Source organism: Rhinolophus sinicus, chromosome 14 (genome assembly GCF_057876585.1).
Source record: "Rhinolophus sinicus isolate RSI-liver-muscle chromosome 14, RSI-T2T, whole genome shotgun sequence".
Classification (NCBI taxonomy): domain Eukaryota; kingdom Metazoa; phylum Chordata; class Mammalia; order Chiroptera; family Rhinolophidae; genus Rhinolophus; species Rhinolophus sinicus.
The window spans coordinates 65,456,435-65,472,500 of NC_142514.1; the positions used below are offsets into that span (position 1 = coordinate 65,456,435).

Genomic DNA, 16,066 nt, shown 5'->3' on the forward strand with positions numbered 1-16,066 from the left:
GAAGATAGCAAAATTGTCATTGAAGTAAAAATAAAAACAAAGAAAACCATAAGCCCATTTGTATATGATATCTGGTATGGATCCTTCAATGCCCTGTGTCTACCAGGCTGATTCTCCCACTGCCCTCTTGAATATTTTGGTCATAACAACTCCACCTGTAAGTAATATCCCCCTACCTCACCGTCGAAAGCAGTCATGGACACATCATCCCAAGGGGTGAGGAATATGGTACTTATGATAGGGTAGCAGGTAAGAAACTGATGAATATTAGGCACAAAAGAGGTAGATACCTATCTCATTCTGGTTCTTCTACGTAGGTCTATTCTCTCCAAGTGTGGGGCATGTAGAGAACCAGTTGGATTCTTGGGTCTAGAATTTGTTCACTATGAGATCTCCTGTGACCCAACACTCTTGCCTCTTTTTTATGAAGTGTTTTGGATGTGCTTGTCTGAGGGGCTCTCTAGTCTCTCTCTCTCATATGTGATTCCTTTACAATTTGGCTGACACTTGACATTTGTTACTTTGTCTCCTTCTCTTTCTTCTCCTCCTCTTCCTCCCCCTCCCACTCTCCCTGCTCTTCCTCCTTCTCCTCCTCCTCCTCCTCTTCCTTCTTCTTTTACTGTCTAGTATCTATTTCCTTGTAGGGTGTTACCTTTCTCCTACTGTGTAGATTCTTGGTGGGAGGGGACTTCCAGGGCTTGCCCACTATGGAAGTTTAAGAGGCTGCTCCTTCCTCTTCTCTAGGAGGCAGGCATGTGACCTGAGAATGCCCAATAAATCGGAAGCTCTCTTTAGCGATTTTACAACTTGACTGGGTGGCCCAAGAATGGAAACAGAGGTCATTTGTCCAGGCAATACCAGATTGACCACCCTGTTCCTGCTAGGAGCCCACCACTGAAATTCCTACTTCATAACTCTTTGGAACTTGTCTGGTTTTCGCTTTTTCCCATATTGGTCTTCAGGTCTTTTGTTAATTCTAAAAACCCCTTGTATCTTTCTGTATACTCCCCTGTGCATGAGTTAGTTATTGGTTTTTGTTACCTATATGACCAAATCCTAACTGATACACACCCAGAATGTAGTGAGGACACTCCAGCTTTTTGTTTCATATTTTGCTAAGGAAGGGGCTGGGACAATAAGAAGCAAATAGAAGAATTCATAGTAGAGGGAAAGAGGTGGCAATAAAATATCTTATTTGGCTTTTCCCCACAGCATTTATATTAGTTTTATATTGCTGCATGACAAATTACTACACGTTTAGTGGCTTAAAACAATGCCCACTTATTATCTCAAAGTTTCTGTAGCTCAGAAGTTCAGGTATGACTTAACTGGGTTCTCTGCTCAGTGTCTCACCAGGCTGAAATCAAGGTGTCAGAAGGGACCGCGATCTCTTCTGAGGCTCAAGTTCCTCTTGCAAGCTCACTGGTTGTTGGCAGGATGCATATCCTTACAGTTCTGGGACTAAGGTCCCTTATCTCCTTGCTAGCTGTTGACTGGGACCGCTCTAAGCTCCTAGAGGCTGCCTTTCAGGACCTTGCCATGAGTCCCCTCCATAATGTCTCTCACATACGACAGTTTGTTTCTTCCAGGCCAACAGGAGAACAGCTTCTGCAAGTTTGAATCTCTTTGACTTCTTCTAGCTCTGACCTCTAGACCTTCTTTTAAAAGGGCTCATCTGATGAAGCCAGGCCCAACCACACTCAAGGAGAATTATTCAAGGTGTGCACAACAGGGGGTGGGAATCTTGGGAACCATCTTAGGATTCCAACTATCACAGCACTCCTGTGAGGATGCCACCTACAGAAGTCTATTACTTGGTCTAAAATTATCATAGGTATTCAAAGAAGATTAAGTCCAGGACAGTTGGCGACAGTGGCTAACATCCATGGACACAGCTTTTTCCTGTAGGTCATTCCTGGTACTTGCTTAAGAGCAATGTATTTGGGTGCCAGTGTAGGGAGCTTATTAATGTTTCTAGAATGATTGGTAACTGTGTTAAGTAGATGCTTTATTTTATTTTATTTTATTTTTTCGGTAAAGGGCACATTTATTTGTGCATTTTTGGTATTTGTTTCTTTAAGTGGCACAGTCTTTAGAAAGTGCTTTCTGATGGGAAGAATCGCAACAAATCTGTTCCTCTAGTCAGAAAGAATGCACCCTTCAGTCATGGGGTACCAGCCTATGTCATTGTGCCACCCCACATCCACCAGGAAAAGAGATCATTCTCTACCAGCCAATTGGCAAAATTGAAATAAAGTAATTGTAACATAACAATGTCTAGGATCCATGACACCTGCTTTAAAAGTAAATCTCCTGGCTTTGTCTTCCCCTTTATTTTCAATAAATGTTCCAGTATTATTGCCACTGCATTAATCTAGCAGCAGGAAGCCATTATCCTATGACAACAGTCTCTTCCATTAACATTATCTTTTAATTTTAAGATTGTTTATATGACTGCTAGAAGCTACTAAATTAAGATAAAATGAAGAAAGAATTATTTTCTTTAAGCCAAGTGTTCAGTCAAGTTACCCGCCCCTAATCTTGACTGTGTTGGCAAAAGAGACACATTATTTTTGTATCAGATTACTAAATATTATTTGGGTATAAATTGAAATTACTAGAAATCTAGACATGCTTTAAATGTCACCTAGGGAATAACCATTATACTTTAAATTATTATTTATATTATTTTTTGTATTGCATGGTATATATTAAGAGTTGAAAATACAGCTTATTCCAGTTCGATTCCTCGACTCCCGCAAGGGATTGTGGGCTCCGCCCCCTGCAACTAAGTTTGAACATGGCACCTTGAGCTGAGCTGCCACTGAGCTCCCGAATGGCTCAGTTGGTTGGAGCGTGTCCTCTCAACCACAAGGTTTCTGGTTTCGACTCCCGCAAGGGATGGTGGGCTGTGCCCCCTGCAACTAGCAACGGCAACTGGACCTGGAGCTGAGCTGCGCCCTCCACAACTAAGACTGAAAGGACAACAACTTGACTTGGAAAAAAGGCCTGGAAGTACACACTGTTCCCCAATAAAGTCCTGTTCCCCTGCCCCAATAAAATCTTTAAAAAAAAAAAAACAAAAAGAAAATACAGGTTATTTTTCTAGGAAGCAATTGCTGTAGTAAATAAAACAATAATGAAATCACAATGATGAAAACTCAGTAAAGAAATAAGGGAAACATTTGTCTAGTAGAATTTATGCTGAGAAATAATTGAATTTGGAAAATGTAGCAAATCTGAAACAGGAGGAAAATAAACCTAAATTAAAAGAAAGTGTGTTAGCAATTATTATTTAATGTTCTGACAAATGGACTCAAAAGTGACAGTTATATCACATTAAATGGTATCTGTAAATTTTATATCAAACGTTACAAACATTCTTTCAAATGATAAGTAACTTGCTTACTATGCTGATTTTTAAAAAAATTCTCTTTTATCTATCAGCTGTACCCTAATACTTAAAGACACTCTTTAAAATCTTTCAGTAGTTGTTTTGCTCTACCCTCATCTGTTCCAGTGGTGTCAGGGCTGTTTTTCCAAAAGGCAGAGGCTGGCACAACTGCAAATGAGGGATACATTTAAATAATTATTAGAATAGTGATACCATGCATTCAATAGTCTATATCTGTGATTCCCCATTCCCATGGGTAAACCACACAGAAGAAAATTAATAGAAACTGAGTTACTGTTTTAATAGAAATTGTCCTGGAAAAAAAAAAAATGCTTAAGTTGTGAATTCCTCATATTGTTGATGTAGTTCAAGTAGCCATCAATATGTGTCCTATTTACTGATAGGTGCAAAATAGGTGGTGGGAGATCAATCAAAACCCCCTTCCATAAATTACCATGACTTCTAGAAATTATCAAAACTTCACTGGAGTGTCATACGTAGTCTTCCCAGCAATGAGTTATAGTCAATAATTCATTCCCTGACTGAGCTGATAACAGGCAGATATTCTAATAATGTGCCAGGATTTACTACTGGACACAAGCAGTAAGTAGGAATTTCAATGCAGTGTTAAATGTTATCTCAGTGGAGAAAAGCAATAAAAACAGGACAGAGAGAGGCATCTGGGTACAATGCTTGGATGTTTTAACCCTCTAATTAGAACAAACATGGACAAAGGTAGTGTTGTTTAAGTTTTCATTCTTTCATTGAAGTAAATTGTTTCCAGAGTATTGTTTTGTGATGACTTCTCCTGGCCTTATTGTCAGAGAGCACAACAGATGGCTCTGCAAAAATGCTGAAAAGAAAGTCTATTTTATTCTTGAGTTGTTTTCCCAAATTTTAAAATGGCCTCACTTGAACATGTTCTTTTTTTTAAAGGAAACTTCTCCCCCAAAATTATCATCTTAGACTAAAAGACTTAAATATATTTTCAGTGATTTCTTATCATACAGAGAAATCGACAAATTTGCTTTCTCTGTCAGAATGTTTTGAAGCTGGAAAAGAAGTGGTGATTCATCAAAAACAATTTTATTATGAAATTTGATTTATGTTGAGAAATATAAATGATGACGTTATAATGTGTACCTCTGCGTGGAGGGAACACATTTTAGTCAATTGAGTTATCCAATTTTATTATTTAAAAAAATCCATATCCGGTTTTTCTTTTTATTCTAAAAAATTTATGGCAGTATATAGAGTAGAAAAACATGTTTTTCATGTCTATGGACAGCTATGGATTGAACTGCCCTAATTCCACCAGGGTCATTCATTACAATAGATTAATAAATATCATATTTTCATCAACTTTTTGGTGAGCAAATAGAGACCAGTATTATAGTTTAAATATAACATTTAATTACAAATCTACATAGAGAAAAAGCTCAATTATATCAATACTGTAAAAGTGACACTAAATAAAGAAGCTATAGTTTGCAGCACTTAAAATTTCTTAATTATTAGCCTTTTTTTTTTTTCAACCAAGAACAGTTAGTGGGAACATAAGGGGGAATGAATTATGTTTTAATGCTTTAGTTTCTCCATCAATAAATGTTCATTTCTATTGTCTTGGAGAGGAACTGTGATTAATGTTAAATGGAATTTCTATTTTCTACTGGATTTATAATTTTAATACATATTTTAGTAATAATCACATCACATATATACACAAATGGCCCAGTCATCTACATACCCTTTGTAACTATTATAAAATTAAATTTAGCCATAATAAAATTTAATTCGACTTTAATAAGCATTGCCTGTCGACCCACTAGACTGTTTAGAAGACGCTAATGAACATATAAGATACTCGTGTATATAGTTTGATAATTTATTTGCAATAATATATGCAGACTATCACTTGCACTTGAATATTGTTGATGGTACTCAGTCCTAGAAGTAGGTAGTATTAATAAGCTAAAGAATTTTTCCTATGATATCATCACTATGAAATATATTCATGTATCAAGATTTACTTGTAGCTCTGGAGCAGATCTGGGGGCTTTTTAAGGTGCTATTCCTACCCTAATAAACATATATGAAGAAAGGAGTCATTTCTTGCCCCTCTAATAAAAGTGGTCCCGCTACATCAGGCAAAATAATTGTCACAGATGTATTTTCTTCTTTGCCATCATATTTATCACCTTTCCCATCATCTCCAAGAGATTCAAATGTCCTAATCAAATAGAATAATTGAATGCAAAAATCTACATCTTAAATTATATTTCTAATCACAACAATATCAATGTTGTTTTGTTTTCCTCAGTGATTTTCTAGTTATTTTATTGCAATAAAATCCACTTCATTATGCTTTCATATTCTCCTATAGAAGAGAGGTAGGATAGCACTTCTTAAATACTAATTAATGTAACTTGGTGGGACATTTACCAAATGTAGACATTTGGATTGCTTAAAAAAAAAAAAAAAGAATGTTTTAATACAGCAACTATCTACCCCTATATCACATGAAATATTTAGTGAGATATTTGTAGGGAATTTTGAGAAATACAAACAAAAGGCAGTCAGTAAATTTAAAGTAACATTATCAGTATTTGAAGCCAGGATATGGTTTTTTGAAATGTAGTTTTCTTGATATGTTGTTTGCTATAAACCCTGTTCTGAAATGCTGCACCAGTCTCCCTAACTGCTGCACTGATTGTGTAGTACCTTCCCAAGCCCCAGCTAATACCACCACCGCACAAAACTGGCAGGAACCTAACTGCCATTCCTCCTCCTTGTGTTTTCTCATTACATCTTTCGGTAAAGTAACTACCTTGCCCTCTTCTTCTCTTCAGCCTTTTACATTTTGGAATTGTTGTCCTAGACGCCAGCTTCTTCGATTCACCTTGGTTGAACCTTTAGATTTCAAGGGATTCCTATGATAGCAGCAATAAAGGTAGGCAGATCAAGAAAAAAAAAAAAAATCCTTCCTAAAAAGACTGTCTTCAAAACCAGTTTTGCACTGGCTTTAAAAGAATAAAATATATTTTCTTGAGACAGAGCTGGGGACCTTTGTCTTGGAGGTTGCCATATCAGCATCAAATAATCTGGCTGTTCTCAAGATATTGAAGGCAACATGGGTCTGTGTGCGAACCTCTGGCTGCCCATGGGAGATTCTTAGAGAATTGTCGCTTGGTGAATGAAAAAATGATTATAATTAAAGTACTTAAATGAGAAGAAGGAAGGTATGAACAAATGATTTGGAGGTTATTAGGGGGCATGAGGGCTTGATCTAGGGTCAATATGGTTTCTACCTTTTAATTAAGATTCAAGAAAGAAACAATTGGAGTTTCTCTTTCTTTTCCAAAGCACTGTACTCTTATTTCTCATTGTAGGTAGGTAGGCTGAATGGCGAATGTATGATGTCAGCAGAATTTTCTTGAACTGCTGGGCGCAATATAACATTATTTTGAGTTCAGGTAATTTTACTCTATACCAGGATTATTCCTTTGAGCCCTGTTTTATATTTATTTGAAGAATACCTGGATATAGAACTCCCTTTCCCATAATACACTTGTGTGTGTTTACAGTTTTTGTGAGGTTAGCATCAGCGGAAATAAAAGATTGACATTGCTTTTCATTGAAGCGGGCACTCACTTTCAGACCACAAATCTTGCTACCTACCCAGATGAGCACGGACTGCAAAATGCAAAGAATGCAGAAATAAAAACTACCCAGAGGTGGCGCTGTGGTTAAAGTACACCTGAATTTTGATTACAGTCAATGTGTTTACTCCTTACCCCTCAGAACAGAGACTGTTAGCCATTATCTCTTTTGTATTTCTATAACCACAACATCAGCAAATAAAGCTCTCTGGTAATACACCCTCACCCACTCTAATCTACCAGGACATATGTCAAGACCTCACTCCACACAGACTAACACTAAAACCACCTCCTAGGCCGGTTCCAGTCTGGAGACCTATATTCAAAGTTTTATCCAGCATTCTCTCATTTCTTTCCACAGTAACTACATGGATTTTCTGGGGAATTACTCAGTGACATCTGCACATGTGCTTGCTTAAATTCCTAACATTTCCTTTTAAACTAAAGATTTAACTTTAGTATACATACTTCAGGAAATACCCAAAGTACCACACTTCATTATAGAACTATGATTTATGTATTGTACTTAAGAAAAATCATTTTAAAAAAAGGGAAAACTAAGACCACTTGGCTTAATTCCCTCATTTGTAAATGAGTAAATTAAGGCCCATAGAAGGAAATTTACCTGTACATGACAAATCATAACTTCACTGTAGCCCACTAAGAGTTTGTGTCATCTCTTTTTATTATAAATTATTAACAAATTGAAACTGAACCAGGGAATTAAAAAGTGTGCATTATTTGTTTATGGGATTCCTTTACTCATTTGGTTTAATTGAGTTTTCTTTACCAACCTTCAAGGAATATTGTATCTTTCTAAGTTGCCCTTCTTTAATCACACCCATCTGCAGCTGTTTTCTGTACAGGACATTTTAATTACTATTACAGTTTTAATGATTCTTTAAAAAATATTTTTCCTACGTGCACAAAGTGACTTGATTATAAAAATGAAATTTTAAATACCAATCAATAAAATTAAGTCATTTAATTCTGAGGTGCTAGAAATATAAAGACATGAGTATTCAATTTGGTATTTAAAATGTGCTCTGCTCGATGTTATAGGCAATGATTATTGTTTCTTTTGCAGCTTTAATTTTGATGGTTTGAAAGACAGAAATCCCCACACAGACACTAAAACCATAGATGTTTAACATCTGCATTGTCTAGCCAGATTCTCCTGCAGGTTTCTTTCCTCGATCCAGCAATACTGAGTGTAATACAATATGAAAACTTGTCCCACAAGGCTGGTTTTACTTAATGATACTTAGCAGAAGGGCTTTGCACTTTCATGATAATTTCCACCAGAAAAATCTCTCTGGAACTTAGTAATAATAATCAGACCTAATATTAGCCTCAGATCAGAGATTTATTAAACCTATTTGGCAGAGAAGATAAAGTTGAATGACTAGATATTCAAGCATCTACGCTGAGCTTTGGCCCTGGAAAGACTCTCAGGCTAGCACCCTAAAAGCATTCCTCAAAACTTGATTTATACTAGAAGTGACCCTTCTTACTCTCCAGAGGCTGTGAGATTGCGAATTTTGCAATTACTTTCATTGCTTTTGAGGGCTATGAGAAATTCGGCCTCATTCTCCACAGCCGGGTGAATGGAGGAGCGAAAGCTTCCTCCCAGAAGTTTTCCTCAACTTCGAAAATCAGTACTGTGATCTTTTTATCACCAACAATTGACAAATATCTATGAAGTGCTTAGTAGGCATTTGGTTTATACTCTGGTTAATGAGAAAGGGGTAAGGAAGCAAACACTACTTAGGATCTATAGATTCCCTTACTACGTAGTTTTACTTTGTTAACTAAACTTCCACTATGGTTCATAAATCTCCATCACCGTGATTTAAAAAAAAAAATTTTAATCACCTCTTCTGCATGTGTGTGTGTGTGAAATCCACCGCCTTAAGATTTCGGGAAGGCTTTTTTTCCTAAACAGGAAGAGACCCATTTCTGAGAAAGATGTGAAGTTTCATACGGATCTCGCCTCTGCGCAAGGGGAAGGCAATCCCCAAGGGGCGCACGGGTACTGGTCCCGAGGGTCCCCGGAGCGCGGAGAAGGCAGGTGCGGCCCCCTCGCCTCCGCTGGCGACCTCGGGCCGCGCAGGGCAGCCCCGGAGAGGTGTGCGGCGCCCTGGTCACTAGTCCACACCTGATTCGGGCCCTTCTCTTCTCCTTCCACGGCCCGCGCCGCCGCCTGGCTCTCTCCCCCGCCCCCAGAGTCTCGTTTCAGGCATCCCTTTGTCCTTCCCCGGATTGGCAGGTTTTATTATTCCGCCTGAACAATCCGGCCGCCCAGTGGCTGAGGGTCGCTGACGTCGGCGGCAGAGCCGGGGAGTAGTTGGGGTTTTGCTCTGTCAGTAACACATGTGTAAGAGCCGCGGAGGGAGCGAGCGAGCCGGCTAGAGGCCAGCGCCGCCGCCGCCGCCGCCGCCTCGGAGCCGGGCAGCAGCAGCCCCGGCAGCGGCGCAGGCTCCCGCGCGCCGGGCCCGGCCGGCCGCAGCTCCCCGCCTCCCCCGCGCGCCCGCCTCCCGGTCTCCGCACCCACCGCCACCGCTCCCGGGGCTGTTGTTTCTGCAGCCGCTCCGTGGCCGGAGGTGCAGGAAGCTCGGCCGTGCGGCCGCCGCAGCCGCCAGCCCGGAGCGAGCGAGCGCGCGGGAGGGAGGAAGGCGGTGGAGGGGAGGAGGAGGAGCGGGAGGAGCGCGGGCGGGGGCGGGGGCCGCCGGGCGGGGGAATCTACAAAGTGAAGCCACATTGCCAAACTTGCAGCAGCGATTGCAGCAGTTGCTGCCGCTGCGCCGCGCCTGAAGCTGCGCCGCGCGGGCCGAGGGCTCCTGCCGCTGCTCGCGCGGAGCCGGAGCCGGAGGCGGAGGACGAGGACGAGGACTGAGACTGACACTTCTGCTCCTGGCCGCCAGCCACTTACGCGGGGCCCCCCAACCCAGCCTCAGCAACGCGTTAAAAAAAAAAAAAAGAAAAAAAAAAAAGCCCGTAGCCCCCTCCTCCCCTTTCCTGCTTCTGCGAGACTCCCCCTCCCTCCAGCCAAGGCGCCCCTTCCTTGGAAGCCAAGAGGCTTCACTCGCTTTTCGCCGCCGCCGCCTCTCGCAATATTGCAATATAGGGGAAAAGCAGGTAAGGGGACGGCTGGGGAACCGCGGGCAGGGAGGGGGGAGGGAACAGGGGCCTTGTGGGGGCCCGGGCTGTTTTCTTTGGCTTCCTTCCCTTGACCGTCCCAAATTGCAAGTAAACAATACGTTGGCTTGGATATTGTGCGAGTCTCAAACTACCGAGGCCGGCCTGCGAGCTAGAACGGAGCGGCAGCCCCGGGCCGCCAGCTTTGTAGCGGTTCCAGCTTACAAAAGGGTTCTCCGAGACCGGGCTGGTGAGGACCTAGGGGGTGGGGTGGGGAGATTTTCAGTTACTGAGGGAAAGGCAGGGGGTGTTGAAAGGAGGATTTAAGTGTGAGAAGTAGTGTGGGGGAAATAGTCATGACCCCCCCCTTCTAGTAAACAGTGTTTTTGAAACAGTGGCAGAAATGATCTAAGTGAGGATTTGGTATTGCTGGGTCTTTTAAAAAATTCCTCTTGGCTTATAAGTCTTTTGTTCCAATCCAGGAGAAATCCGGTGAATCACCTAATTAAAATCAAGACATGAATTAAGCATCCATTTTTGTACTACAAATTGCCAGCGCTACATTTGTCCCTCCCTTGGTCTCCATTAAAAAACACCAGAGACGTTGTTAAAGGGGGGCAGATTTTGCCTCTAGCTGCCAGTTCTGCTTTCTATTTCACTGACTATCCCAGGACCTAAATTGCTTGGCTATGTAATTACTGGAGTATAAGCCTATTTAACTTAAAAGCTTTCTTTTTTTTTTTCCAACTCTAAATGAAACTTGATGAGGGCCGGTCCTTAGTTATCAGGGGAGTCAGTTTCTGGTCAGTCCTCTTGATTCATCTCTTTTAGATTTAATCAGCATTAAGGTATTGCTTGTCCTTAAGAGCTTTAGCTAATGGGGTTACTGGATGCTTTTCTCAGTGTAATGTTTCCTTTTCAAAAAAATATACATATATATTTACCTCTCACCAAAGATGGGGGCGGGGAAGAGCTTGGAATCTCCTCCCTCCCTCTCCCCTTTTAAAAAGGAATTCGGAGCGATTAAAACGTTGAGGGAAACAGTTTAAAGACCTAGGGCAGGAAATGCAGATTCATTTGGGTTAGGGCTGAAATTGTAACAAAAAGCAATTCCTCGAGTAAATGCATCAGATAAATCAATTTACATAAAGGTATGATGCATTCGGATAAATGCAATGCTAATGGGTTTTAGAGTGGTCTTGTTTCCAAAGTCTCAGGGTTTTGTTACAGCTTAATTGGTGCAGTTCTTATTCTGGTTTATTGTGCGGTCTCTGGACACACGTTCCGGGACTCTTTCGGAGGAAATGTGTTTAAAATCGGCCTATTTAAGGAACCCGAGTGCTTGTTTCGTTCCCTTCCCCTCGTTTTTTTTTTTTTTTTTTTCAGCCAAGTTGGGCCGGGGACAGGCAAAGTTCGCCCTCTCCCTTCTGAGGTATCAGCTGAATGTCTTGAGCAGATAGCCGGGAGCCTCGGGGGGAGCCCACACTCTCGGCTTACAGAGGACAAAGACAAAACAGGCTGCTTAATTGGCAGTAAATAACTTGATCTTTTTATAGAATAAGTGACTGGAGGAACACTAGGACTTTATTGGACTCAGGATTGGAGGCAACAAATTAATCGGTTTAGGCTAAGCTTTATAAATTGATTCCCATATTATACCCCAGTTGCTTCTCTTATGACATTCATTAGAAAGAGTGGGGAATTTTTAAAAGCATTTTCGGTGACAGCAGGACTGGCTCGAATTTAACTTGTGCATCCTTTAATAGTGCCTTCTCGCATATTATCTGTACTCCCCACCCCTTTTGGAGGAACAAAGCTTTAGCATTTAAATTGCTGATCAAGGGCAGATTAGTGAGACCAAAGTGGAGAGTGTTTGTATAGGAAGTTAACAGGCATCCTAAAGTTCAATGATCTATTATTCTTGCCTGTGTCCTGAAAACCCAGAGAAAACACTCATTGATCTTCAAAACGAAATGAGATTTGGAACAATAATGGGAGATGGCGGTCACCACAAAGGCATATGAAATGTGCTGTTTAAAATACGAAAAACCAGTTTCGCAACTTTACACACCGCACCCCCCTCCTTGGGTCCCCGCGCCTCTCCTCCCACCACCACGTTCTTCCATCTCCCCTCAGCCGGTTCCTCCCTCCTTCCCTTTCAGAAAACCGAACTATTTCCAACTTGTGAACTGCAGCTGCACTTCCCAGGGCAGAGCTCGAGAGGGAACGTGGCTCCGGCAGGGGCCGCCTCCCCGCTCCGCTCAGCTTGCTCTCGGGGCTCGGCCGGGACTGGGGAGGGGCCGGGCGCGGTGGTGGGTGGGTTTGACCCTCATTTGCTGGAGGCGGGCGGCGGAGGAGGGGGCGGTGGGCGGAGGCGGGGGGCCGGGAGGAGGTGCTGCGAGGGGTGGAGCGCGCCGCGGAGCCTTGCTCTCGGAGTTTTGACAGTACCCAAGCTGAAATTGTCAGCGGCGGCGAGCGCTGGAAAGTTGAGAGGAGCTCGTGGCCCCAGAACAAAGCTTGAGAAAAGTAAACAGGCGGCTGCTGCCGGCGAGCCTCCCTCTTTCCCTCTCCGGCTCACCCTCCTTCCTGCCCTTGCCCTGCTGCTTCCTTCCAACAGCTCGGGTTGGGGGGGGGGGGTGAAATTTGGGGGGAACGGGTATGGTTGCTCACACGGCGCTTACTAACTTTTGCATCGCCCCTGTTTTGTCTTTCTCTCCCTTTCCCCTTCCCGCTCTCTGCAGACCATGGTGAATCCGGGCAGCAGCTCACAGCCGCCCCCGGTGACCGCCGGCTCCCTCTCCTGGAAGCGGTGCGCAGGCTGCGGGGGCAAGATTGCAGACCGCTTTCTGCTCTATGCCATGGACAGCTACTGGCACAGCCGGTGCCTTAAGTGCTCCTGCTGCCAGGCGCAGCTGGGTGACATCGGCACGTCCTGTTACACCAAGAGCGGCATGATCCTTTGCAGAAATGACTACATTAGGTAAGACTTGGCTGCCCTTCCCCGAGATGGGTGAGCAGAGCAATGGCAAGACCAAAGGTTACCAGGGGTTTTAAGGAAAGAAGTAGGGTTCCTATGAGAATACATTGTAGTCTTCACCTCAAAAACTTTCTGGTTGGCCCAATTTAAGGGGTTCAGGAAGCATGTGTCAGTCTTACAATTTTTATGATAAACTAATGGCGAATGCCACATACTAAGTAAAAACTGCCCATCTGGTGGAACTGGACCCACAAAGTGTGCAAAGGTTGGGCACTGGGGACCAGAATTTTAAGTGGTCAGCCCTAACTGGACCCTCTGCTAAAACTAAACATTTCAAGTGGGAGTTAAGCTGCTCTCTTAAAGCAATGTAGGGACCTACATTAGAAACTCTGAAACAAAAGATTGACTTAAAAGGGTAGTTAGTGAGAAATGATTTGCCTGTGATGATGGCTAATTACCTTTAAACTTTTTTGAGTGGAAAACTGACTCATTCTTTGTGCTTCTTGTGAAAAATGCTGATTACCCATAAGTTTAAAGACTTGTAATTCTTAATAACAAAAAAAAAAAGGCAATATTTGTCTTTACATACTGTTACTTGGAGGTTTGTAATGCTCAATGTTAGTGTGGTTTGTGTGGGCTTGCAATTTAAAATTTGCAGTATTTTCAACTGAGGAATGTTCAGATTTTGGGTTTTTTGTTGTCATTCGTATCACTACCCTGGGTCCCCAAAAGAGATTTAGGAAAAGAGACTATAGAATTATAGGAAGCTTGCACTTGAAGCGATGTATAGGAACATTCATATGCCCCTGTAAGCAGTCTTTTCCAACAAGTTTCAGAGCAATTAATGAAAAGAATTCAGGAGGTCAGGTGCCTATAGGATCTTTTCAGGTGAACTCAAGCTACTTAAACTCATTAATTTGAAAAGAGGCATTTGAAGGATTACACATTTAATTTGAGTAAATGGTTTGATAGACTGATGCACATGAATGCTTCTAGGAGGTGTTCTGTTTCAACATCCAGTAATTAAAAAAAAAAAAAAAAAACCACACGCACACCGTTGATAGTAGAGAGCACTCAAGAACCACTCACTTTTAAAAAGAATTTCATTCTATTTAAATTTCTGCCTTAAACAATTTATAGTGATTAGTAGAAAATTTTATTCTTTCTTCAATGGCGGTGAATCAGTGGATGAGATATTTGTTCAAATTTTAGCTCTACTGTGATTCCCTCACTTTGCGTCTAAAACTGCAAAAGATCCCAATGCAGTTCAGAGCTGAGTATGTGTATGCTTACCCCAGTGATACATCAGTGTAAAATGATGGAGTAAAATAACATTTGGTTATTCCAATAATGCAACTTACGTCCGTCCACTCTGCTGGCATCCTCAATCAGCCAAGTAAAAGAAATATAGGAAGGGAGAGGGCTTTTATTTTTAAATTAAGATGGCAGTATTAATTTCACTAAGTGTTTTTTTAGAAGTAAATGTTGTAAAATCAGCAGGAGTATGAGTGTAATGCTTTCTGGTCCTCCTTCCAAGCAATGCCATGAGCTTTGACAGTGTTGTAATTAAATAGAGAGCAAAACTGTAGTAAGAAAAGAGGGTGGTTTGAAGTGGAAAAATTGACAGTGCTGTTCAGACCCAGTGAATGGTACAGATTCATCTCTTCTCCAAGTGCCTTCTAAAAACCTTCGCTTCTGATTACCACTAATTAAAAAGAAGATGCGTCCACTTGCATTCCCTCAGGACAAGTTTAGGCAAGTGGCTTCCTGGGAATCGCCTCTTTTCCTTTACCCATTCTTGGGGCCAAATATAAATTCCCATTTGGTGTTTTCTCCTGGCTTAATGGAAGGGTGGAGGATGTGTGCCCCCCAGAGCCTTAATTAATTCGGTCCATATTCTCACTTCCTTTCTTTTTTCCTCTGGATTTGAAAACTGGAGCCAGGCTTGCTCTTGAACTAGATGCTATCCAGAGAACCTTAGATCTGTCCCAGAGGGATGAGTTCCAGCTCTGTACCAAATTGCTCTCACACTGCTCAGGACTCATCAGCAGCTGATCACCGCCCCTCCCCGCCCCCTACTCCCCAATTTAAAGAGATCTCTGAACTCTTACTTCATTGTTCCCTCTCTCTGCCCATCAAGATGCCAAAAGGGTGGAAAGGTGGGGAGGTACGCGCGTTCCTTTTCCTCTCAGCTACCCCCTCCCCTGTCTCCCTCCAGGACACTTGTTGGAGGAGCTTTCAATTCTGCAAGGAGGCCAAGGAAGAGTGGAGTAATCCGCTCTCCGGCTGCCAGGTGAAGGGGACCGACCCTTCGGCTCTAAGGCCTGGCTGGTACCACAGAGCGATTTATTAAGGGCTTTTAAACTGTCTCACTTTGAGGTTGTGGTTTTTTGAAAACAACCAAGATCTGGCTAAAACGCTGCGGGAGAGCTGGGAGAGGCGGGGGTGGAGGGACATAGTGGGTGTGCTGCTTTTCCCCAGTCCCCTCCCCCCTGGGCGACCTAATGTGGATTGGATAGAGCTGGGCTTCAGCCTCCTCTCCCTCCAAGATTTCAGATAAAGCGGTTGCCTTGCTGCAGCGAATCCGCACAATTAAAAGCTTTAATTAGTGGCTCCTCCATTTTCTTAGTTCTGATGGGCTTTATCTAATGAGATCTGGTCTCTGGCTTAGATCTGCTCCGAATGACGTGTCCGCAATGAATGAGAGCTGCGTCGCAAACAAAACATTTAATTAACAAAATTGGCCTCTAAGAGGGAGGGAAAGGCTGGGGGGGGGGGGTAAAGAGAGGGGGAGGGTGGATCTTAAAGGGGCCCACATCTGCCTGTTTCCATCTTTCAAAAGTCCGCAAACCTCAGTGCTGTCCCCTTCCTCCCCAGCTCTGGACCCCCCCCCCCCAG

General features: G+C 42.6%; 1 protein-coding gene across 4 annotated transcripts in view; it reads left to right on the forward strand.

The window, feature by feature from the left end:
* The first annotated feature begins 9,435 nt into the window (after positions 1 to 9,435).
* LMO4 (LIM domain only 4) overlaps positions 9,436 to 16,066 on the forward strand; it is a 17,115-nt gene continuing 10,484 nt past the window's right edge. Inside the window, exons 1-2 of one of the 4 annotated variants that reach the window (XM_019751763.3) lie at positions 9,436 to 10,191; positions 12,933 to 13,171. In XM_019751763.3, the coding sequence (XP_019607322.1) occupies positions 12,936 to 13,171 (236 nt within the window). In that variant the 5' untranslated portion in view covers positions 9,436 to 10,191; positions 12,933 to 12,935. Of the gene's footprint in view, positions 10,192 to 10,299; positions 10,442 to 11,605; positions 12,718 to 12,932; positions 13,172 to 16,066 lie in introns of those variants that run through there. The other 3 variants (XM_019751765.3, XM_074335094.2, XM_019751764.2) reach the window with 3 other exon arrangements.